General features: G+C 36.2%; 1 protein-coding gene across 5 annotated transcripts in view; it reads left to right on the plus strand.

Moving 5' to 3' along the window:
- The window catches only part of LOC150092840 (dynein axonemal intermediate chain 7-like), a 497,248-nt gene that overhangs the window by 154,985 nt on the left and 315,829 nt on the right, over positions 1-26,434 (plus strand). For all 5 annotated transcript variants that reach the window (XM_090414468.1, XM_090414470.1, XM_090414471.1 and 2 more), the window contains one exon: positions 19,715-19,789. In XM_090414468.1, the coding sequence (XP_090270594.1) occupies positions 19,715-19,789 (75 nt within the window). The remainder of the gene's footprint in view (positions 1-19,714; positions 19,790-26,434) is intronic.

The raw sequence follows: 26,434 nt of genomic DNA on the forward strand, positions 1-26,434 counted from the left end.
TGTCAAGGTCATCTTCTGGAGCATACAACTATACACAGACAACAAGCTACGCTGCGATCAAACTGGTTTGTTAAAGTTACTGACCAACTGCTACAACAATGGTTGGCCTGACCTCTGGTGAGAAAAAAAAATATACATCAACGCTAGAGTCCTATTATTAGTGTTATCTGTTGGTTGTAGAAATACATTGGGCGCAACACCAAGTATCTATCTATATACATATATTAACATCATGATTATACTTGTACATTCCGCCCAGTTGGTATGAAATGGTTTCTAATACTAGCTGAAGATTGGCTAGAGTCCTGACTTATGCTGGATCTTATATATTAGGTAGGCTGAATGTGTGCCATCCAGATCCTTGGAATTTTCATGCCATCTTTGTTGTTGATATTTGGGTGGTTTATCAGGATTTTGCAGGCTTCCTTAAATTTCCTTTCATACCAGGTTTTTGTATGGTGTAAAGAGAGGGTGCTTTTCCAGTTGATTTGGTGTAAGGTGTTGAGCGCGTGATCTGAGAGACCTGCTTCACCATAATGGTTATATTTAATGTGTCTAATGTGTTCCTTCTTACGTATAGGGATTGTCTGTCTTGTTTAGGTTTAGTGGGTGGCATTGAGGTTATAATGTTGTAGGATTCTGTTCATTTTTTCTGATGGGATGGCTATGGTTTTATTGTAATCTAGATTCGTTTTTGTTGTTGTTTTATGGAGTATTTTATTAATAGTATTTTTGTTATAGCCATTATTTATGAATGTGTCGCTGATGATTTTTAGTTCTTGTTTCAGGGCTTGCTGGTTAGAGCAAATTGTTGTAGCTCTGTTTTTAAGGGTGTTAATGACTCCATATTTTTGTGATGGGTGGTGGTATGAATTAGCATGTATGTATTGGCCCGTGTGTGTGTCGGTTTTCGGTAGACCGTGAAGGATAGACTGCCTGAAGGAAGACGTGTGACTAGTGTGTCTAGGAACGGGAGCGAGTTTTGATTTTCGATTTCGATGGTAAATTGTATGCATTCGTGTTGTTTGTTCAGGTGGCTAAGGAATGTGTTTAGCATTTGTCGCCTGTGCAGCCAGATCGCGAACACGTCATCAACATATCTAAGCCAGACTGTCGGTCTTAGCGTGGCGGAATCAAGAACCCTTTGCTCAAAGGTTTTCATGTAGAGGTTAGCAATTGGGGGGGGGATAGTGGTGAGCCCATGGCTGTATTACTACTATTAATAAAATACTCCATAAAACAACAACAAAAACAAATCTAGATTACAATAAAACCATAGCTATCAAATACATTAAAGGGTTATCAGAAAAAATCAACAGAATCGTACAACATTATAACCTCAATGCCACCTTTAAGCCACCCACTAAACTTAAAACCATATTCAGCTCCTCTAAGGATCCTCTCCTCCCATTGACACATCCTGGAGTCTATTGCATCCGCTGCACCTGTAACTTACCGTACATTGGTGAAACAGGACAGACAATCCCTATATGTAAGAAAGAACACATTAGACACATTAAATATAATCATTATGGTGAAGCAGGCCTCTCAGATCATGAGCTCAACACCTTATACCAAATCAACTGGAAAAGCACCCTCTCTTTACACCATACAAAAACCTGGTATGAAAGGAAATTTATGGAAGCCTACAAAATCCTGATAAACCACCCAAATATCACGTACCCCTTCTTAAATTTTCATTATTACCAAGTACCCCCTAATTAATTAAAAAATAAATTCATTAATTAATTAAAAATAAATAAATTAATATTTTAAATTAATAAATTAATTTAAATTCAATTAAATTAATTTTAATCACAATATTAATTAAAATTAAATATCTATTTTATTTGAATTTATATGTTCATATAAACAAAAAATATGATTTATTTTTAAATTTTGGTTCTCTAGAGATGTCAGACGACACACTCATCAATTTCATTTGACCCAGATGCAATATCAACGTTTTCTTGTTGCTTACAGCTACTTGTATTTGTTATATTGCTCTCTTTTGGGGGTTTTATAAATCCAATCTTTAACCAATGATCCATACATGAGAATTTGAAAGCTAAAAAAAATACTGTATTTACTCGAATATAACTCAAACTTTTTTCCCAAAATTAAAACTAAAAAAATCGTGTTGCGAGATACGTGTGGGAATTTTCGGAAACTAAAGTTTTCAGAAAAAAACTGAAAATGGTGCGACTCACTAAGAAGCTCCTACTCGCTATCACTACTTTTGGCATCGAGAACAGTTTCTTTCTGTGCATTGTCAAAATCATCTACCCAAATAGGTCATCTTCTTTCCAATTATTTCAAGCAAAAATTACCAGCAATTTACAAGAATTGAGATACATAGAGCAGCAAAGAACTGCATATGATTGGTGCGATATTAACAAAAGATCGCGCGAAGCAAAGACAAATTAGCATTTCAACAGTCGAGTTGAAATGCTAATTCCCTTCAACCGAATTCCATAATATCTGAACATTCACTATATATTTCTCAGTTTTAACACATTAACGACGGAGGTGGTGTCAAGCAAAACCATATGTTCCACCGGCAACATATGGTTTTGCTTGGTCTATACAGTAGTTTCTGTTGGAGAGGGGATGTGATTCATTAGTTAGTGCCGTTTTATCCCGGTTGTCTCTAATTGCACTGTTTGTTGAAAAATATAATGACTCCTTTAATTATGCATAGCCGAAAATTGTCACGTACCCCTAACGACCTTTCACGTACCCCCGGGGGGGGTACGCGTACCACACTTTGAGAAACACTGGCATAGAGAATTGTGAGTGATTGGAATGCCTTGTCTGAGAGTGTAGAATCTTCAGAGAATTTCAATGTGTTTAAGGTATGCTATGATGAGCTTTCTATGACAAAAGGGACTTATTAGATGAGTTAGTGACTCCATGGGATCTTAGGATAATAATAACAACAATCACATAATATTATAGTCTCACATGCAGACTATAATGTATGTGAATGTATGTATATCTTTTTTGTATAAAAGCTTCATCTGCTATCTCTCTCCCAATTCAGTACATCATATTGCACAAATCATCCAGGAAAAGTTTATCATATTGGTTGTAAGGTGATGGAACATCCTGTACATAATCTTGGTTTCTTCCTTTGTGATTTCCACATCTTTAATCCTCTAAAATAATAGAGATAATAATAATAAAGAGAAAATAATAGAGATGATATAATAATAATAATAGGTGGCATTTAATTTAGCATGAATGGCTTTCTTCCAGCAAGATGTAGAATCATGTATTATTAATATTATTATTATTAACACTGATCTCCGTAGAGTCAGAGACTCATTGTGGGAGGTGCACACTATCACACACAAAGCTTATCTAACCTTGTCTTAAACTGATTCAATGTGTCTACATTCACAAGTGACTCATGCAATGCATTCCATGCACCAATGACTCTCCATGCAAAGAACCTGCTCCTCACTCCTTTGCTTACATCCTCCTTATACAGTTTCAAGCGATGGCCTCTTGTTCTACTCCCCCTCTCCCATTCTCTGAAAAATTTCTTACATGTTAACTATGGTAACAACCACTGACCAACTTACATTGTCTCAATCATATCCCTCCTATTTACGAGGCTTTGCAAATTACATTATTTCAATCTGTCTTTATACTCCGGTATAAAGACCGGTAACCATCTTTGTAAATCTTCTCTGAATGCTTTTTAACATATCTTTGTCACCATTAAGACCTAAGAAATATAGGAGATATTTATTAAGGTTTCTTTTAATTAATATTCCAGTATATGTTGTAAATTCCTTAAATAATTTAATAGTCCTATCTACAAGAAGAATTAAGACTTAGTGACTAAATCTGTGCACAATAATTCATTTGAGCCCTGATCAAGGCCTCATGCAATGGAATTATAGCCTCTTTATTTCTGTATGTCAAGGTTCTCCGAACTATTGCCATTATCCAACGTGATTACTTCACAACTTGTGCAATGTGGCCGCCGAACTTCAGTTTCTTGTCAACCACCACTCCTAGATCTCTCATCTCCTCTATCTCCTTTAAAGTTCCCCCATGAATATATATTTTGCATCCCATAGTTGCTTCTCAGATTTCAAAACCTTCCATTTTGCCACATTAAATTGATAGTTGTACTTACCTGCTGATTCATACAATCTACTCAAGTATTCATGTAACATTGCTCCACTCTGCATTGTTCTTTCCAATTTTGGATCATCTGCAAACAGTTGCATTTCACCATGTCATTAATCTACAAAAACAGCAGTGGCCTCATTACAGACCACTATAGCATACCACTAGTGACTTTCCTCTTTTGGGCTGCTGCATTCCTATATACAACTTTCTAAAACCACACAGGCAGTCACTGATCCAACCTAGTCTGTTGTCTAATACTGTGGGGAATACCATGTTCAATACCTTGCCTGCTTCAATTCATTTAACAGCTTGTCATATGGCAGACTATCTAAAGCCTTTTCAAAATCTAAGTATGCCACTGCATATGCATCTCCCTTGTCTGATACGTTTGTCACCTGGTTATAGTATATAAGTAAGTTGGTAAAACACGATCTCCCTTTAATGAACTCATTCTGACAATCAGAGAAAATACTGCTGCTATCAACCCATTTCTAGATCCTCATTCTCACTAATCTCTCCAATACCTTATCCACAACTCCAGATATAAAGATTAGCCTATAATTTATATCCTCAGCCTTATCACCAACTTTATGCAATGGAACAATTTTATCTTCTTTCTATTCTCTGGGGACATGTGCTGTTGTAAGATTCTTATTAAATAGGCAAACCAATGCTACAGCTAATTCCTTGGAACATTCTCTTAAAATGTGTATACTGCCTGCTCACTCTACAATGGAATTTCTTGTGATTTCACCCTGATGAGGATGAAACACTCTTATAAATTGTTCACTGAATACCTCAACTGCAGCAGTTACTATTCAACAATTTTCATCCATTAACATCATCTCACCATAAATAATCTTCCTTCTACTTGCGACATATCTGAAAAACTCTCTCTAGGATTTTTCTTGGTCTGATTTGCTAATTTCTCTCCTACTGCACTTTTGCTTTCCTTCCTGGCCTGCTCGTTTACTCCTCATGCAATTGATTGTTATGATTATTCATTCATACTACCTCCACAGTATCCTCTTCTTCCAAGTTTCATTCTTAATCCCTTTATTCATCTATTTGACACCTACTTTATACAGTATTTTGACCTTCAGAATACATTCACACATCGATGTTGTTAAATATCTTTTGGTCAGTTCCTACACAACATTTATCTCCCTCCTGCTTAACACCTCATTGCATGCTATAGCTCCAAGCTGTCTCCTAAGCTTTTCATAATCACCAGCCTTTTAATTACACATATACCCTTTCCTCACAGAAGTCTTCATATGGGTAGCTTCAACCCAGGTGATCACTACATGACTGCTCTCACTATTCGGAGGGAGTTGCGAAACCTTATTTTCATCACATTCACTAATGAAATGATCAGATCGAAAACTCTCAATCCCCATGTGCTCTCCTTTACATACTGCCTAAGATAGTTTTCTCTTAAGAACTGAAGCAATTCATTTTCCTTATTCCCAAAGGCTATTTCTGAATTCCAATCTGTACTTCTATAATTAAAATCATCCATAATAATCAGCCTTCCCTTTGTTCACTAAAACAAGGTGCATATACATTTCTTCATCACCACTCAGTATTCCCTTACCTATATTATTATTATTATTATTACAGATATCTCCATGGAGTCAGTAGACTCATTGCGGGGGACCCAAACTATCAAAACAATATCTATCATATGTCTTTTTGAATTCGTTTACAGATGAAGAACTCGCAAATGAGTCAGGCGATGCATTCCACACACTCACCATCCTCCAAACAAAAAATCTATCAACCCTTGTTAACCTTTTCATACCCTTGTTAATCACACTTTTCCCTAATTTCCGGGGATGACCTCTTGTTCTTCCATCACTATTACACACAGCTGAAATATTTCCCCTGCATCAATCTTATAAAAGCCTTTTAGTAATTTAAATGGTTCTATCATATCCCCTCTTCTCTGCCTGTTAACCAACCTCTGCAATCCACACACTCTCAATCTGTCAATGTAGGGAACATTTTTTACATCACTCACCAACTTAGTCACTCTCCTCTAAACCCTCTCCACAACCTCCTCGTCTCCAAGGAATCCAGATGACCAAACTCGAGCACAATAATCCATATGTGGAAGTATCAACACCTTATAAAGGGAAATAATAACTCCTTTATCTCTGGATGTTAGTGTGTTCTTGAATAACCAAGTAATTCTATGTGCATTCTTGGACACCTTAGCAATGTGCCCTATGAACTTCATCTCCCTATCCACCAACATCCCCAAGTCCCTAGACTTATCAATCTCTTGGATTACCGTTCCATCAATGTGGTACACAGCTGGTAATCTTTTAATCCCAAAATGCATAACTTTACACTTTTCCACATTGAACTGACATCCATTACCTTTTGTCCATTTTGTCAGCTTATTTTTTATTGCACTACTCAACTTTGCATCATCAGCAAACAACTGAATATCTCCCTTCAAGCCATTTCTTATATCATTTATGTACAAATTAAACAATAATGGCCCAAGCACAGAGCCCTTGAGGTACACCACTGGTTACCTGCCCTCATCCTGGACTCTGCTCCTCCATACACTACTTTCTGGTATCTCTCCCTGAACCATTCTCTTATCCATATCACCAGTTTAGTATCCATCCCCATCTGCTCTAATTTGCACATCAGTATTCCATGGGGTATCCTATCAAAAGCCTTAGCAAAATCCAGTACTATCACTGTGTAACCATTTCCCTTGTCCAACTCAGATTTCATTCTATTATAAAAAGTTAATAAATTGCTACGGCAGGATCGACCTTTAACAAGACCATGTTGGCCCCTATAGAGTATCATATTCTGATCCACCCATTCTTGAATTCTGTCCTTAACCAACTTTTCAAATATTTTTACCACCACTCCCAAGATGGTGATTGGTCTGTAAGTAACTACTGCAGTCTTAGAGCCACCTTTTACGCAAAGTAACCACTTCGCCTTCCTTCCACTCCCTAGGGACCATACCAGCAGGGGCACGGTGGCAATATGTGCAACGCACACAGGTGCCAGGATAGTAAAGGTGCCAAAGATTTGGTATAATATTTTAAATAAAGTGAAGTTTGTCAGTAAAATACTGCAGTCTTCATCTATGAATCTCCAACTTGCTTTAGATGCATTGAATGATCTAAATCAATTTTTAAATGAATATAGGTCTGATGAAACTTTCAATTGTAGAAAGCTCAAAATTAATTGCAGCAAAATTTGACACAGAATCTGTATTTTGTAGTAGTAGACCACTAAGGCAACGTAAAAAGACAACACAATTTGATTATGAACATGAAAATGAAAATATAGTAGATCCTGAAATTTCATTTAAAGTAAATTTTTTTTCTCTGCATAATAGATCAAACATTAGAATCTTTGCAAGAAAGATTTACTTTATTAAAAGAACATATGAATTCATTTCAGTTTTTGTATTTGTTAATATAAAGAATATTATATTAACAAATAAAGAAATAAATAAAGAATATTTCTTTATTTAACTTTATATAGAACTTCACAAAATAAAGAAGATTTATTATCTTGTAGTAAAAAGTTACGGCATGAGAATCATTCAGACATCGATGCAGATGATTTATGCAAAGAAATTTTACACTGTCAACCATTTATTTCTAATTTTAAAAATGATATATATCAGATAATTCAGTATATTTATTCAGACGACTTAATCACAGTTTATCCAAACTTTACAATTGCTGTTCGGATTCTTTTGTCATTACTGGTATCTGTAGCATCTGTGGAACGGTCCTTTTCTAAACTTAAAATTATTAAAAACTACTTATGCTCCACAATGGCACAACACAGACTTTCAAATCTTGCCATTATATCAATAGAGTCAGATATTTTGGACCAACTTGATATACGTGATATTATTCTAGAATTTTTGTTAATGAAAACTAGAAATGTTCATTTCACTAAGTGATTTTTCTTTCTGTTTAAATATTTATTTACCTATTTCTTTACCCAATCATGTTTAATATGTTCCTATTTTATATACTTGTAGGTTTATCTGTTTCTTATTTAAACCTATACAAAGTACAAATGACAAAGTGATTTTCTTGCCAAATAAAATATAGTTAGTTTAATTTTATACCAAAAAATATTTAATATTTTTGTTTTTATAAAACTGTAAGTTTATCTGTTAATTTACTTAAAAACTATATAAGGTGCAATTCACAACTGATTTTCTTACCAAATAACATAAATTACTTTATTGTTTTCCAAATTATTTTTGTTGTTTTTGTACCCTTCTTGTATGTTTATTGTTTTTTTATACATTTTTTTGTAATTTCTGCTTTTTCTTCAATAAATTTATAATTAATATATTTTGTATTTCATTTTTACTCACTGATACGTTTTTATAAAGTGATTTTTTATTGGGGGGAAGGGGTATAGAGGTGCCAACTAAAGTTTTGCACACAGGTGCCAGACACTACTGGCATGCTCCCCTGCATACCAGAGTTCAAACTTAAGTTACCAAGTAAGAGGTGTTCACAATTCCTTTGCACATTTATGCAACACCCGAGCTGATATTCCATCTAAACCTACAGCAGTGTTTGCATTTAAATTCTGCAATATACTAAGTACCTCTGATTTATTAACTTCAATTCTCACATCAGTTATTGCTACAGGTACAGAAATATCCTCACTCGGGTGATAGACTTTTGAAAAGTGATCACTCAGTAATTCTACTATTACATCTGAATTTGTCACCTCAATACCATCAGCACCCACTAAGGTTATGCTTCCAAATTCATTCTTCCTTCTACTTGCCTCATTGGAAGAACTCTTTGGGATTACCCTTGATCTCGTTGGCTAAGGTCTTCTCATAATCTGATTTAGCTTTTCTTACTATGCTGGTAACTTCCTAGCTTGAGCCTTGTACTGCTCATTGGTGTACTGATCACCTTGTAAATTCTCCATAACATTTTCTTTTTTTGCAGATCTAGCCTGATACTACTACTTCTCATCCATCTAACGCCTGCCTTGTTTGTCTTGACTACATTCTGATATTGCCTTCCTCAGATATCCACTGATTATATCCCATTCATTGCTAACATCTTTCCCCTGCAATATGTTCAGCCATGGGACGGATGTAAGCTCACTCCGAAGCTTGTTATAATTACCTAATCTGTAGTTCTGTATATACCCCCCCCCCTTCTTAAGAGAGAAATCCACAAATTTTGCAACCTCCCAAGTCAATACCACATGATCGCTCTCACCAATTGGAGGTAACAAGGACACCTTACTTATGCATATGCCCTCTGAACCTATGACCAGATCCAATACTCTCACACCATGAGTCCCTTCAGTTATGTGCTGTTTCAAGTAATTATCTCTTACAAGGTGTATGAAATCCATTTCCTGTTTGCTACATGATATTTCTTCCTTCCAATTGATATCATCATTATTAAAATCCCCTATAATAATCACTAACCCTACACTCATTGCACTAATTTGCTGATGCATTAATCAATATCACCACCTGTACCCCCTGGCCTATAGTAGCAACCAGCTGTATATTTGGTTGCGTTGGTCACTATTTCACACCAGACCACCTCAACTGAACTATCATACACACATTTATCCTCTTGATATACTAATTTCTTTGGCTGCAACTCATCAGCTATCATCAACAGTACTCATCTCCTCGTATAGCAGCATCCAGGTAGATATCTCTTCTTGTCAACCTCTCCCTCACACCATACTGACTCAAAACCATTGCTATTATTTACATCTTGTATCTCCACTTTGTGTGGACACACTTTGCTTGGTATCAACAACAGTGCCCCCTCCCTCTCTTCTTGTCCTTTCTATCCTCACGAAAACATCATATCCTTCCATTTCTATTCCCATCAGGACACCATCCTTATCCAACCATGTTTCACTTATTCCAATAATTTTTAGGTTAATAAAGTCAATAAACATTTTTAAATAAACACAACAGTTCACTTTTAGGTTTATAACTAGTCCTGTCTATGCTATTTGTAGGTTTTGATTTCCCCACACCTAACCATTCCCAAATGCCTTTATTACTACTTACTCTATCTCTTCAGACTCAACTACACACTGTATATATTAGGCCATCCCATTTTCACACTGACTACCCCCCCCCCAACTCTCCCCATTTCCCTGTCTATCTTGCATTCTTGTTCTGTTATCATCACTCAGAGTACTACTTCACCTCTTGCTTCCGCAGCTCACTTGCTCACATCACTCATTGCTCCTTCTTGCAACAACAGTCTCTCTAATTGACTGATACCAAACCTATTTAAATGCTATTACCGTTTTACATTTCCATCCTTCTCACTCAGCTGTGTGATATACCATTCACGATCTCTACTCTACATCTCAACTCATCAATATTATACCTCAGCAACACACTGACTAATTTTCCAACCACATTATTTTCTTTCACTCTCCTCAACATCCTCCTGATATCCATCCTTGTATTCTCTTTATGTCCATCCAAGTTATTTGTTCCAACAATCACTCTACAACTTGCTTGCTTATAAATTCAAGATACCAAGAAGTTATATACTTGGTTAATCCATTATCCAAATGCAAGCAAACAAAGTTTGTGCCTGAAGTATCTTCAGGACTGTGGCAACTCGTGGCAAAGGTGGTATGACTTCACATCACTTGCCTTATTATCTCATAATGCAAAGCGCATCTCCTTGCGGACATGTTAAACCAAGTATATAATTTCTTGATATCTTTAATTTATAATATAATCAAGTGAAAAACTTCCAACAACTTGCTTGCTTGTCTGCTTCTTATATCTAATTCATTAATTATCCTTCTAATTCTCCCTCCTGGAAAACACACTTTATGGAATTTCTCATTTACCACATCACTAATAATGGAATCACTATTCTCAAATCATTCATCACCTCTTTTTCTCTGTTTTCCTTCATTCTACTGTTTTGTATGCACTTCCATTTTTATCCAACAAACTATCATCTCACTACTCATATTTTTCATTTCACTTCTTATTCTGATTAATTCATTTTTTGAGTCTTGTATCCTGTCAATTACACTATCTCTCAGTCTATCATTCATTTCTTTCATTTCCTTATTCCTTCTTTCATTTGATTGCACATTGTCACTGACTTTTGTTTCATCAGCTATACTTTCAAGCATATACTTTATACAAGCATATGCTCACGTGATAATGCTCACTTCTGTTTCATGATTCATACGGTCATTTGCTCCAACAATTATTATTATTACCAAAGACCCTATGTAATCAAAGATCATCTAGGAGGTACTTTTGTCACAGCTCATCATACTGTGCTCTAAACACACTCAAACTCTCTGAAGACACCAAACTCTCAGGTAAGGCATGCAAAATACGGCTTCCAGGGATGACCTCTGGTTCTCCCACCGTTTGCTGTAAAATCTCTCCAACATTGAACCTATAACAAACCCTTACTAACTTGTAGGTCTCTATCATATCACCTCTCTTCTTCCTATCCACTAGACTCTATAAATTGCATCTTCTCACCTTTTCCTCATATTCAACTTCCAGAAGTCAGAAACTACCTTAGTCAGTTGCCTCTGGACCCTTTCCAACATCTCTTTGTCCTTTTGAAAACCAGGTGACCAAATCTTTGCACAGTAGTCTATGTGGGGTCTAATGAAAGCCTTATAAAATGGAACAAGAATCTCCATACTTCTACAAATCAGTGTACTCCGCATCATTCCCAGAATCTTTGTGTTGTCCTCACAATTTTGGTAATGTGTCCCCTAAATTTCAGATCACTATCACTCCAAGATCCCTTATTTCCTCCACCTCTGACAATATATCCCCAACAAAGATAAATTCTACATTTCATCTTTGTTTCCCAAATTTTCAAACTTTACATGCCACAACAGTGAACTCATATCTCCATTCCTGTGCCCATTCATTCAAGTTTGCTCAATTTATTCAAGTCTTCTTGTAAGGCCACAACATCTTCTCTGCTCTTCACGGTTCGTCCCAACTTTGCATCATCTGCAATCAACTGAATATTTCCATCCAAATCTTTGCCAATATCATTAGCATACAAGTTAAACGGTAATTGGCCCTAAAACAGACTCCTGAGGTACACCACTAGTGACTTTCCTCTTCCAGGATATTGTTTCCCCAGTCTCCGATCCAATGCACTAATCTAATATCCAACCCCATCTGTTCTATTTTGACTATCAACTTATCAACATATACTTAAAATTTAAGTATACTACTGTGTATCATTCTCTCTTGTCCAAGGAAGCCATCACCTTATTGCAATAAGTAAGTAGATTACTAAAATATGACCTCCCTTTAGCAAATCCATGCTGTCCATCAAAGATAATACCATTGTTGTCAACCCACGTCTGGATCCAAGTTCTCACCAGCTTATCCAGCAACTTAACCACAACATCTGACACACAGATAGGCCTATAATTTAATGCCTGAGTTCTGTCATCTCCCTTATGAAGCAACACAACTTGCCCTACTTTCACTCCTTTGGAACTCAACTCAGTGCAAGACTCATATTAAAAAAATATGTCAAGGCAGATGTCAACTACCTGGCACATTCCTCCTTCGGAATACATGGTGATATTTTATCAAGTCCCACAGGCTTATTCACATCAAGTTTGCTCAACTCCCCATACACCTCTTGCTTACTTACAGCATATCCTCCCCATTGTCAACTGCTCTCAATCTCTCCATGAAGCCACATTCACTTTTTTTATGCACCCTTTCCTTCCATCTGGCTGATGGAGTGCATAATCTTTAATTGCTGATTTGCATTTACAATAACTCATAGTCCAACAGAATACCACACACACTTTTGACATATCAATACCCTCCCTTATCTCAGTCTTTGGAACTCATTTTGTAAATGTCTGTTTCAGATACAGAAGTCTACAGTCACTCGGTTATACCAAGCTATGAAAAATAAACAAAACTACAGCAAAACACTAATCCAAATATCTACTTTACTAAAAAAATAAAACTTATCTTTTCACAGGAATTTTCAACGGCCTTTCATTGAGTTGCACTGTAGTGTGCTCTTTTGTTATACCTGAAATTCAGAAAAACACTCTTTCCACAATGACTTTCCAAATATATATATATATATATATATATAAATTCTGTATGTTATCCTCACATCTTCAAATAATCTCTTGTTCTTTCTTCCTATTCCAGGGATAATTATCATAAGCATGGTCTTGCCAGTACATGGCTAGGGTCCTGCTACCAGCCAAGTTGTTTGCATCTGAGAATCAGCCATGTATGAATTAATCCTAGATATATTGTGCCTTCACAATAATATGTTGCAATCACATCATCAGCATACGAATGACTGTGTAATGAATTTATCGAGTGAGTTGGAAGGTGCTAGAAGGCACCATGAAATAAAGAAAATGATTCCAGATAATCATTATCTTTATTATATCACCTCTTCACCTACTGCTCATTGAAGACCTGAGTGGCAAAGGCCATGTTTGGCCTCCAGAGTATGGGTTCCAGTCTCTGTTGCTCCCTCCTGTCTTCTCCATGCATCATGAGTGATACCCTTTAAGGGCATGCCTAACATATTTATTGACCCAGAACCTTCTCCTTTTCAAGGGTACATCAATTAAAGTAGTGGTGATGCAGTCTAGCCCCTAGATAGTATACATGCCCAAAGCCATCAGTAATGAGAGATTAAGAGATATGTTGGCTGCACTGTCAAGGACACTGAAAGGTAAGGATGCCTTTCAGTGTCCACTTCCTGTATGAGTGTTATGTTTACAAGTCTATCTCCTCCTGCTTCATTTCCTCACTCTTTCCTTTCATATAACACTAAACTAAAAATGAAACAAACAATGATGACAACATTGCAGTTAAAATAAATCTCCATATACAACCAGTTCACCCAAACAAATGAAACCAAGTCCAGTTTCCAAATTCTAGAATCCCTACCCCAAAAAAATCATCGTATCACATCATTTTCACATCTACTTTACAAAAATCTTTGGCATAAAGTTCAACATAAATGACATTCATCACCACTTACAGACATCCAAACCAGACCTCCTCCTATTAACAGAAACCCAATTGCAGCTACATCAACCATAGGTCACCTTCAATGCCCAAATTATACTTTTCATAGTTCATTTCACAAGAGTAGCACCTCCGCCTTTGTCAATCTGACATTGCCTTTTAGAGAATGCCAAATTTAGAATCTCCTGCTTTTGACTTCCTCTGGCTCAAGGTTTCCTTTCCCTACTCAGTACCATTCATGCTGAATTTACCAGTCTCCAAACTCTGAAAATCTCTCACCATGAAGCCATTGGATGAAACTTCTGCTCACTTGCACTTCCACTGCTCTGATCTCCTGCATCACCATCCTTTTACTCTAACTCATGCATAGATGATGAAGGCAAATTGCCTCTATCCATGCCAGCAACTGAGCACCATATGCCTTCTGTGGTATTTCAGCAAAAATACATAAGAAGAAAATTAGATAACCTGGACACTACAAAGTGTTCTGGTTCCAGTAGCATTTCTCCTATTGTACTCAAATAATGCACTCCAGATCTAACACCTTTTCTCAATCTTCTCTTCAGTCTTCTATACTTAGCTAGCACCTATTATCCCATCACATGGAAGCAAGCATATATTCAGCCCATTACAAAAAAAAAAAAAAAAAAAAAAAAAAGAGGGAGATAAAAGCCTACCATTCAACTTCCAACTAATTGCCATTATCTCAATCCCCTCCACAATAATGGAGAGTGTATCAATAGTCAACTTCTTTACTACCTGCAAGCTTACCAGTCAATCAGTGACTACCAGTATAGATTCCATCACTCACTGATGGATGCATGCCATGGAAAGGTTGGGAGAAACGTACTCTGTTGCCCTTGATATTTCCATGGCTTTCTATTGTGTTTGGCATTGAAACCATTTTGCAAACTGCCTTCCTTCAGTCTACCTGCCACTTGATAGCCAATTTTCTTTCTAGTCATTCACTGCATGTCATGGTTGAGATCACCCTCTCTGACTTTTGCTACCAATGTGGGAGTGCCTCAGGGCTCTATTCCTTATTTTTATAACATCTACCTCTGTCCTCTGGAATATCCTTCCTCATAATGTATTTTCCAATCATTTACCCTCTTTCTTTTATACATAAATGACCTACTTTCAATCACCACCATTCCTATCCATAGTTTTGCCAGTGGCATACTCCATTCATCCTACTCCTTTGACAAATCATGTAGTTCCCAGACATCCCTTACATCAAGATATCTGCAACCACTGTCTTAATCACTGATCTCCATTACCATCCTTCAGTGAGCAAGGATAACCTGATCATCTTGAATGCTGCAAAAGTCCTGCCTTTTCTCTTGCAAAAGGGATATCAGCTCATCTTCCATTATCCTCAGTAATACACACACATACACACCACCAGACAGGATGAATCATCTCTCCTCAGACTGACATTTACCTCCAACCATCCTGGCACAAGTATATCACATGAGTAGCTTCCTCAGCCTCTAAAATGCTAAGCATTCTTTTTCACTCAAGAAGCTATTTTCCACCAACCCAACTAACCCTATATAAATCCCAAATCTAACTATCCTTAGAATACTGTTCATAGATTTAGGGTCATCACCTAAAACCTCCCTAAAAATTCTTGATGCTGTCCAGAGAAAAATATATCTCTGTGTCTCTTCTACAGGTACCTCTGTGGTCACTGTTCCAGTGAATTGGCAATCATTCCTCCACTTATTGTTGGGCCTGTTGAAACAAGAGCTGCAACTACTCAACATCCCTTTTCAGTACAACTGCAAACACATTGAACCTGTTTCTCCTATTCCTTATTTTTATAACATCTATCTCTGTCCTCTAGAATATCCTTCCTCATAATGTATTTCCCAACAACTTCAAACTCCAGCTCTTTAAGAAAAAGTCAATAGATTTCTTTTTTCTGAATCTTATCTGTACCTCACACATGGCATTGATGTGCTATAGGTTTTTGAACTTCTCATGTGTGGGATAAATACACTCAGGTCTCCTTTTATGCATATCTTTTTTATGTGGATTTGAAGTTATGCACCGCATAACTTCAAAACTTATGTACCATTGTGCATAATGAACAGCGTGTTGCAGCACATTCTAGCGTAACGTGAGTAACATGTAGGCAGTGAGTGTCCGTAAAGTTTAAGTCTGCATGTGAGTAAGTGTTTGTCTTTTCATTATCGAAAGTCTAAATTTTGCTAATTTTTATTTTAAAGATTTAATTTGGCCCAATGGAGAAAAAAAAGCACCAAAGAAAAGCAATTTCTTTGGAAATGAAAATTGCAATTTTAGATCGCTTAGCAAAAGGAGAGGGATCTACGGCAATTGGTAAACATTTTAATTTAGGTGAATCTACTATAAGAGCAATTAAAAAGAATGAAGTCGCAATAAGAAAATCTGTCATTTCTGTCACAAAACTAAGTTCCAAATTATCATTTTATCATATTATAATAATATCTAAGTGCTAAATTACCCAATACAATAAGCATTATTCAGCCATTAGATCAAGGCATAATTGCTGCTTTTAAAAAATATTATGTTAAGCACACTTTTCAATTTATATTGGATAAACTCGAAAATGAATCATTAACAATAACTGACGTTTGGAAAAAAAATTATATTTTGGACCATTTAAATCATGTTCATCTGCTATCGCTGAAATAAGAGCACAAACTTTAAATGCTTGCTGGAAAGCAGCTTGGCCTGGATGTGTTGTGTTAGATCCTAAATGAAGGAATCTTGGATAGAAATCATTCATTTAGGGTCTAACATATAAAAATGGTAAACATAGAGAAATACCTGCACATCAGTTGTAATTAAAAGTGAAACTTCCTCACTTTGTGTAAAAATTTGAATACTTTATTTAAGCACCTTATATTTAAGCTATTGTGATTAATTTAAGATTTCATTTTTGTATGTCTTTAAAAAAGAGGGATAATGTGAATTAAATTTAAGCCTTACTTAAGCTAGGTAAAATCTATTGTGAGTCATCATGAAGCTGTTAAGTATTAATTCCGGGAAGGCCTAAAGCTACATGCGTGCAACGTAACGCTGGCGGGTATTACTCGGAAAATCACGTAACCATGAATTCCATGAATCCGAGTATATCAGCATCGTAGAAACGAAAGATAAGCAAAAGGGTGAAATTAGTAAGGTTCGTGTGCAAAAAGGGGCTAAAAAGGAGGGCGCTCTATAGGAGTATAAAAGGGAGTTGAGCCTGAAACACGGGGGCTTTTTTCTAGATCACTTGTCGTATCGTTTTCCTGTTGGGTGGTTCGGAAGTTGGTGGGCAGTTTCGTGTAAGGGGGGGGGGATGAAGTCTGTGATGTCGGGCAACAAGTATTCATAAAGAAATAAAGCTGGATTCTATGCAAAGCTGAAGGAAGAAAATTCCAGTCCTAGCAGAATCAAGCCGTTGCTGGAAAGCTCCATCGAGTTGTTCCTGAAATGCAAGGATTTTGAGTCCATTTCCGGCAGAAAGAATGAAGATAGCGTAACCCCTACATTGGTACAGACAGCCAAAATAGATGAGAAATATCCAGACAAACACGTGGTGCAGAACGACGCAGAGAAAAAAAAGATCGTAAGGTGCTATTGTTCTAATTTTATGTGAATGTTCATTAGAAGAAAGAAGATTGTTTACAATTATGAAATTAAGAACTTTATAATAAGGAACTCTGTGGACAGTAACTATTTAGAAATTTAACCTCATTTGTGAGTAAGAAGAATTGTTTAGGAGAGATTTTTGTAATTTGTATGTGATAGAATTAACTTGATGCGATATGAAAGGTAGAATTTAGAGTCTCAGTAACATTAGAATGGTTGATAGTTTGTTCTTACACGTAATACTGCTAGAAGGAATTTAGCTTAACTTATTGTCATTTGATTTGTATCCCAATGCGTAATTACAGTGTTTAGCATGCCTTTTAAGTTTTAATTAGTTCGAATGTGTTAATCTCTTAGTTCGAGTTTATTTAGTATTGAACATAATTAAGTGTATGAATTTTGTATTGTGTTTTAGATATTCCAATAAACATGTCATATTTTCCTGAACCTGAGTCATGCCTGATTACGATTCCAAATTACCACTTATAAAAATAGAACCTGATTTTGGCAGGAAGGATTTAGTGAGTGAATATAAATATAGATTTAGGTCACGACTGCAATAATCTAGATCTATATGGCAGTTAAGTAGGATATTGGGTAAGAAAGCTAAGAATCTAGTATTGTCTCCCCGAGTAAGGATCTTTTCTACTATAGGATACTGGCTGGCGCAGCAAAATATAAATTCGCCAGTATCTGAAGAGGAAACAATCCTAGATATAAAATTAAGATTAAAATTAAGTATAAAGAGATAAATAAATATAGAACATAGATATAATAATAAGAAACAACTTTTTTAACAGTTGCAAACAGTGCAACCATGCAAACATCTACATCATCAGCTGAAATCATTACTTTGGCACAGGAAATTGGTGGAGAAGGTTTTGATACATTTAGCCAGAATGATGTAGATGAATTGTTTGTGGATAATGCCTTAAGTGATGACGATATTATTGGATATCGATTAACTTTAGATATTGTTGAAGATCCAGAAAATGATAGTGAAGTGGAAGGAAAACCTGTTCCCCTCGCTACAAATATAATTCGAGAAGGTCTTGAACTGTGCAATAAATTGGAAAATCATTTTCTTGTTAATGACACAAATTCTGAACGAGGCTTTAAATTCCAATATGAGCTGAAGAATTGTATGCCTGGATATCGCAAGCTGTATAAAAAATTAGTAAAATCATCATCGCAAAATTTAATCACTGATTGTATTGTCAGAAGAAAAAAATCAGCACAGAACGAGGGTGAAGCTAATTCTGTTTATGAAGAATCATTGCCTTTACCATACAGATCTCATGCACTGACTATCTCTTCTGGTGATGAAAGTGATTTCGCATCAGTTCTCAAACGTTGCCTAATATTGTCTAATAGCGATGATAATTCTGATGAAAAAAATGTAAAAAAAAATTGTTACTTTTCAATGAAATTGAATGAATAAAGCTTAAAAACAAATTTAAGCATTCTTGTTTTCCTGAATTTTTATAAACTTTTTATGCAATTTTAGGTTTATTTTAATTCATTGCTTCGATTTTATGTGGTTTTAGAAAAGTATGGAACATATCCCTAATTTTTCAACGTATGTTAGGTCTTTTTTGTGAGATTTTTTATATGCGGTTTTCTGTGGAACATATCTACCGCATGAAAAGAGACCTGGCTGTATTTTAAATAACTCATCACTAAAATAACACTCACTCATTCTTGAATGAGTGAGTGTTATTTTAGTGATGGGTTAATTTTATGATTTCTTTTTAGTGATTGAGAATCACTAAAAAGAAAATTCAGATAAGTATATACTGTTACCAGTAGCTTTTCCTCTTGTTATTAATTAATTAATCAAGCTCTATACTATTTTGTGATAGAAATTAAGGTTTATTGTTTTTCTGTTTTTAGTTAATTGAAGAAGTGGAACTGGCTTTACTTAATTGTCCTGAATTGAATCTAAAAACAGAAGAAACTTGGAAGGAGGTAATGTCTATGTAGCTCTTTGTGTATTCATGCACGCGTGTTTTAACTAACTTATAGAAGATCTCACTCAACCAGCAACATATCTGTTATACTTAAATTTAAATTTATTCATGTTTCTAATGTCAGAACACTCCAGCAATGTATTTCACTAAAAAGACTTTCATATAAAAAATCCTGTTATATCATATCTATTCTGAGTGCCGATTAAACTATGTAATTTATGTATCTTCACTTTCTCCCTACAACCAACATTCCAAAGTTTTAATATTGCATCACTCAGATAATCTCTTGTAGTGTTTCCTCAATCATAATAGGAACCCAATGACCAAATATGCAAGTAAATAGATTTGATCACTTGATTTACATTGGTTTGAATATATTTGTCTAGTCAGTGATGTGTTTATATCTATCTATCTATCTATCTATCTATATACAGTTCGGGTGTTCGGGATAAATTTGACAGTTTCGTAAGGAAAAAGAAAATCTTCTTTGTATCTATTAAATTTAATGAATTGACAAAAAAACATTAGAGGCAGAGTTAATTACAATACTATCAACAAGATTTACTCAAAATAACCACCATTAGCATCGATCACAGCTTCAATTCTGCTTCGGAACCTCTAACAAGCTGATGCTACAGTCTCCCTGGGAAGGGCCGCAAAAACTGTTTTAATTTTATCCATTAACTGGGCTTTTGTATTACTGGAAGTGCGATTGGTGTCTTTTTCAACTGCGCCCCATACAAAATAATCCATGGGGTTAAGGTCTGGGGAGTTTGGAGGCCAAACATTTGGACTGGTGAAGTCGTAGAAATTTTCAGACAACCATTTTTGACTTTTCCCAGAGGTGTGGCAAGGGGCCGAATCCTGCTGCCATACATACGGCCTACCATTGGCTACCCTTGTTATCCAGGGCTTGACTACAGTTAGCAACTCCACGAACAAAGCCCGAATTCCAATGCCAGGGTTCTTCAACACCTGTTCCTGCAGATTTGCGAGGAATTCTGCTGTACGAACGCAATCAGATCGTCTGCAAGGGATCTTTCTTCTTGCTACATCCTCGTAGTCACCATTGCAAGTCTCTAGTTCATGCCTGATTGTTTTTACTGTATTCAGGGAGCATTGGGCAGCAGTCGTAATATCCTTATTTTGATGGCGGGCACGAATCATCATGATACAAGTTATTCTCTTCCATGATTCAGGTGGGTTCCAGCTATCCATCCTTTCTGACATCTTGTATGTGCGTGAAGAAGGGTCCAAACTTTTAAATGAAGAGAAGTGTGTGTTAATACATGTAACTTACGGAAAAATATAATTAATTATAAATATGTCAAATTTATCCCGAACACCCTGTATATGTATGTATATTTACATATAGGTTGTCAGTGGTCTTTGGAATGTGGAGTATGAGGATAGATTGAAAGAATGCAAATTGCAAAGCTTTGTGAATAGGAGGAAAAAGGGGGAGGGATATGATTGAGACATATAAGCTAGTCAGGGAATGTTATAAGGTGGACATGGAAGAGATTTTTTATAAAATGGTAGAGGGAGGGTAGAACAAGAGGCCATCACTGGAAACTGTATAAACAGGATGTGAGCAGAGGAGTGAGGAAAGGGTTGGTGAATGGAATGTATTCCTGAGTGTGTTGTGAATGTAGAACACGTTGAATCATTTTAAGGCATGATTGAATGAGCATTATGTGCAATAATGTTTATCTCTCATGGTAAGTCTCTGACTCCATGGAGGTCGGATGTTACTTGTGTGTGCGCGTATATTATTATTATTATTATTATTACTTAACACCTCCAGAGAGTTCAAAGACTCATCGAAGGAGGGTGCCTACTCTACAACTCTCTGTCTCCACCAACAACATCTACCACCAACTATTACTACTATAGTATTTTCACAGACAAACACAAACATCCATGCCCATGGCGGAATTTGAACCTGCAGCCTTTTGGCTAGAGAGTGGATACACTAACCACTCAGCCAAACAGACAATATATATATACACAATATGTGAACACACAGTATATTTGTGGAAGTTAGAACTGAAGAAGATACAGGAGGTTTGACTTAAAAGCAGATTTGAAACAGGGGGTGTACATTATTTCTACTGTTATTCATCATCTGTATGATGAATGATATGGATGGTATGGATCATATTATTATTATTATTATTGTTATTAACATCTGACCTCCATGGAGTCAGAGACTTACCATGAGAGATAAACATTATTGCACATAATGCTCATTCAATCATGCCTTAAAATGATTCAGTGTGTCTACATTCACAACACACTCAGGAATACATTCCACTCACCAACCCTTCTTCTCACTCCTCTGCTCACATCCTGTTTATACAGTTTCCAGCGATGGCCTCTTGTTCTACCCTCCCTCTATCATTTTATAAAAAATCTCTTCCATGTTCACCCTATAACATTCCCTGACTAGCTTATATGTCTCAATCATATCCCTCCCCCTTTTTCCTCCTATTCACAAAGCTTTGCAATTTGCATTTTCTCAATCTGTCCTTGTACTCCACATTCCAAAGACCACTGACAACCTTTATGAATCATCCCTGGATCCTTTCCAACATATCCTTGTTACCATGAAAACCTTGCTAACAGATCTGTGCACAATAATCCATATGAGGCTTGATCAAGGCCTTTTACAATGGCATCACAGTCTCTTTATTTCTGCATGTTAGGGTCCTCCACATCATTGCTATTATCTGATGTGATGTCTTTACAACTTGGCAGTGTGGCCCCTGAATTTCAGGTCCTTGACTACAACCACTCCCAGATCTCTCATTTCCTCTACCTCCTTTAAAGTTCCCCCACCAAGTGTATACTTTGTATCCCATTAATGCTTACCAAATTTCAAAACTTTACATTTTACAACATTGAACTAATAGTTCCACTTACCTGCAAATTCATGCAATCCATTCAAGTCCTCCTTCAAGGCCATAACATCTGCTTGACTCTGCATTGCTCTCTCCAATTTTGCATCATCTGCAAACAGTTGCATATCACTAGTTAAACCCATCCCAATATCATTAGTATACAAATTGAACAACAATGATCTCAGAATTGACCCCTGCAGCACACCACTAGTGACCTTCTTATGAGATACCGCATCCCCATATACAATTTTCTGGTACCTGTCTGACAGATAGTCACTGATCCAACTCGGATGTCTGTTATTCAATCCCACATTTCAATTTATTTAATAGTTTGTCATGTGGGAGCCTATCAAAAGCTTTTGCAAAATCGAATTATGCTGATGTATATGCATCTCCCCTGTCCAAGACATTTGTCACTTTGTTTTAGTAAAACATGATCTCGTCTTAACAAACCCATGCTGATAACCACACTGTTTTCAACCCAATTCTGTATCCTACTTCTCCCATTCTCTCAAATACATTCATCACAACTCCAGATATACAGATTGGCCTATAATTGAAGCCACAGCCTTATCACCAACTTTATGCAGTGGAACAATTTTAACTTTTTTCCACTTCCTTGGAACCTGTGCTGTTGTAAAATTCTTATTAAACATCCATGCCAATTCTCTGGAACATTCCCTTAACACGCATAATGATATGTCATCAAATCCTGTCACCTTATTGACATCAAACTTTATTTATTTCCTTAAATACCTCCTGCTCACTCACAATTTAGCCATCCTCTCCTATGTCCTCTACACTTAATTTTCTCAGGATGAAACACCCTTAAAAATTTATCACTGAATATCTCAATATCTTAGGAGTAGGAGAAACTTTTTTGGAGAGGCACAGACCAATTTGATTCCTGTCTCCCAAATGGAAAACAGTACGACGTCATCACATCAGGGGAACAAAACAGGAAAGGTGTAGCCTTTATTTTGAAGAAAGAACTAGAAAAATCTGTATTCTCAATATACAGGAAATCAGAGCATATAATCTTTATACTTGTAGAATCACACCCTAAAGACCTCATCATCATCATGCAAGTATATGCACCAACTAGCACAGACCCAGACAAAGTAGAAGGATTTTACAAACAAATAAATGGAACAATAGAAGAATATAGAGGAAAGAAGGAAAGGTCATAATTGTGATGGGCGACTGGAATGCATAGATTGGGAAGACAAGAATAAGCAAATATATAGGACTATATGGAATAGGACAAATCAATGACAGAGAATGGCTGTTGGACTTTTGCAACCAAAATGATCTAATAATTGGAAACACATTCTATGAACAAAAAGAAAGCACAGGCCCACTTGGACTGCTCCAGATGGAATCACAGAAAACCAAACAGACTTTGTTCTGATTAACAAAAGATACAGAAACGGTGTCAAGAAGGTGAAAGTAATGCCAGGAGCAGACTGTGACTCAGACCACAGATTACTATTAATGACAATTAAAATAAAGCTCAAGAAAAAAAAACAATGAAAACAGTGAAGTGGAATCTATAAAATTTAAAAGTAAATAAAAAACATTTCAAGATGAAATAAGTAAAGAACTGAAAAACAAAGAAAACCCTAACATATATTATTATTATTATTATTATTATTATTACGTAACACCTCCAGGGAGTCCAAAGACTCATTGAGGGAGGGTGCCCACCCTACAACTCTCCATCTCCACCAAACTGGTGATATGAATACAAGGGTGGCTGATGAACAGATACAATCAGCCACCATTTATCCATATCACCAGCAGTATATGGTGGATCAGACTTCAGTAACAAGTGACGTTGTCCATTACATTACTCTGTGCTTGGGCCACTGCTGTTTAATTTGTGCATAAATGATATAGGAATGATTTAAAGAGAAATATTGAGTTGTTTGCTGATGATGTAAAATTGGGTAGAGTAATTGTTAATAAAAGCAATGTAGAGGGCTTGCATGATGATTTAAATAGACTTGCATTTGCAAAAAAAGATTATGGATACCAAAGTTTAATGTGGAAAAGTATAAAGTTGTGCATTATGGAATAAAAACTTATAAGCTGCGTACCACATTGAGGGAAATGTACCCTAGGAAATGATGAACCTAAGGATTTGGAGGGTGTTGTTGATAGAGAATTGAAGATGAAGATGAGGGCATATTGCTAAGTTGACAAAGTAGTTCATAGGATTGCTTGGTTATTGAAGAACTCACTAATAAGCATAAATAAGGAATTATTCAAATTCAAATTATTCAAAGCCGAATATAGATAGAAACTATAAAAGTTTCGGCGGATCCAGGCGTAAGCAAACCTTTCATGACAGGGGCATAAGTGAAGCCTTTTTGGTTCTATATTTCAGCAATAAATAAGGAAGTTATCATTTTTCTTTATAAGGTGTTGATACATCCACATCTGGATTACTGTGTTCAGGTCTCATAACCTTGGTTTCTTGGGGATGAGGAAGTAGTGGGAGAATCCAAAGGCATGTGATGAGTGGAATGCTCTCTATTAGGATAGATTCAGTGTTTGTAGGTTGTAAAAGTTGGTTGATAGGAAAAAATAGGAAGGGTACGATAGAAACATTTAAGTAAACTGGTTTTAAAACTAAAACTGCACTGAGCAAAGTTAACATCCAAAAAGTGCATGATTTCATCAAAGAAAAACCCCAAATCGTCCATGAGATTGATTGAAGATGAATTGGGGATTCCAAAATCAACTGTGCACAACAGTTTGACTGAGAGTTGGGCCTTCATAACTTGAATTCGCGATTTGTTCCCCACAAGTTGACCAATGACCATAAAATGTATCGAACTGAACATTGCAAGGACCTCATTAAATCCGCTCATAAGGACCCAAAATTCCTTGAAACGATCGTTACTAGTGATGAGACGTGGTGTTTTGAGTATGAGCTCGAAACAAAGTGCCAGAGTGCTGAGTGGAGACCACCAGAAGAGGGACATCCGAAAAAAAGTCGCTTGGAGAAGTCGAAAGTAAAGAGAATGCTGATTTGTTTCTACGATTCCAAGGGCATTATCCACAAAGAATTCGTTCCGCCTGGCCAAACGGTCAATGGTGAGTTTTATCTTGAAGTTTTGAAGCAACCGATAGCAAGAATTTGTTGCATAATGCATGAATATCGTGATGCAGGCAGCTGGTCGCTTTTGCATGATAATGCACCATCTCATCATTTGAACATTGTGAGACAGTTTTTGAGCAAAAACCAAGTTTGTGTGTTGGATCACTTGCCGTATTCTCCTGATTTAGCACCCTGTGACTTCTCTCTCTTCTCCCGACTTCATTTGCCAATGAAAGGAAAGTGATATGACAACATTGCAAATGTTCAAGCGGAAGTAACCATGACCCTCAACAGTATCCCAAAAACTGATATAAAAACTCATTTAACGAATTAATTGACTGTGCCAAACGCTGTATCGAAGCTGAGGGAGAGCATATTGATTGAAATAAATGATTTGAATAATTATAATTGGCCTGTGTTTTATTTTCTATCAAAATTTCGGTTTCTTTTTTGGAGAGAGGGTGTATAACAATAAAGTGATAATTAAACAACAACTTCACTCTCATCTGCATTTGTCATTTGACTCCCATTTCATAAGGTCATTTATCCACAATCATTTCTCCTTCTACTGGTCACATAACAGTATTATTTATGCAGACTGGCATGGATTTGTTGGAGGGTGCTCTTGTTTCAC

This window comes from Typopeltis vanoorti, chromosome 25 (genome assembly GCF_054136105.1).
Source record: "Typopeltis vanoorti isolate ZY-2024b chromosome 25, IOZ_Tvanoo_1.0, whole genome shotgun sequence".
In the NCBI taxonomy this organism is placed as follows: Eukaryota; Metazoa; Arthropoda; class Arachnida; order Uropygi; family Thelyphonidae; genus Typopeltis; species Typopeltis vanoorti.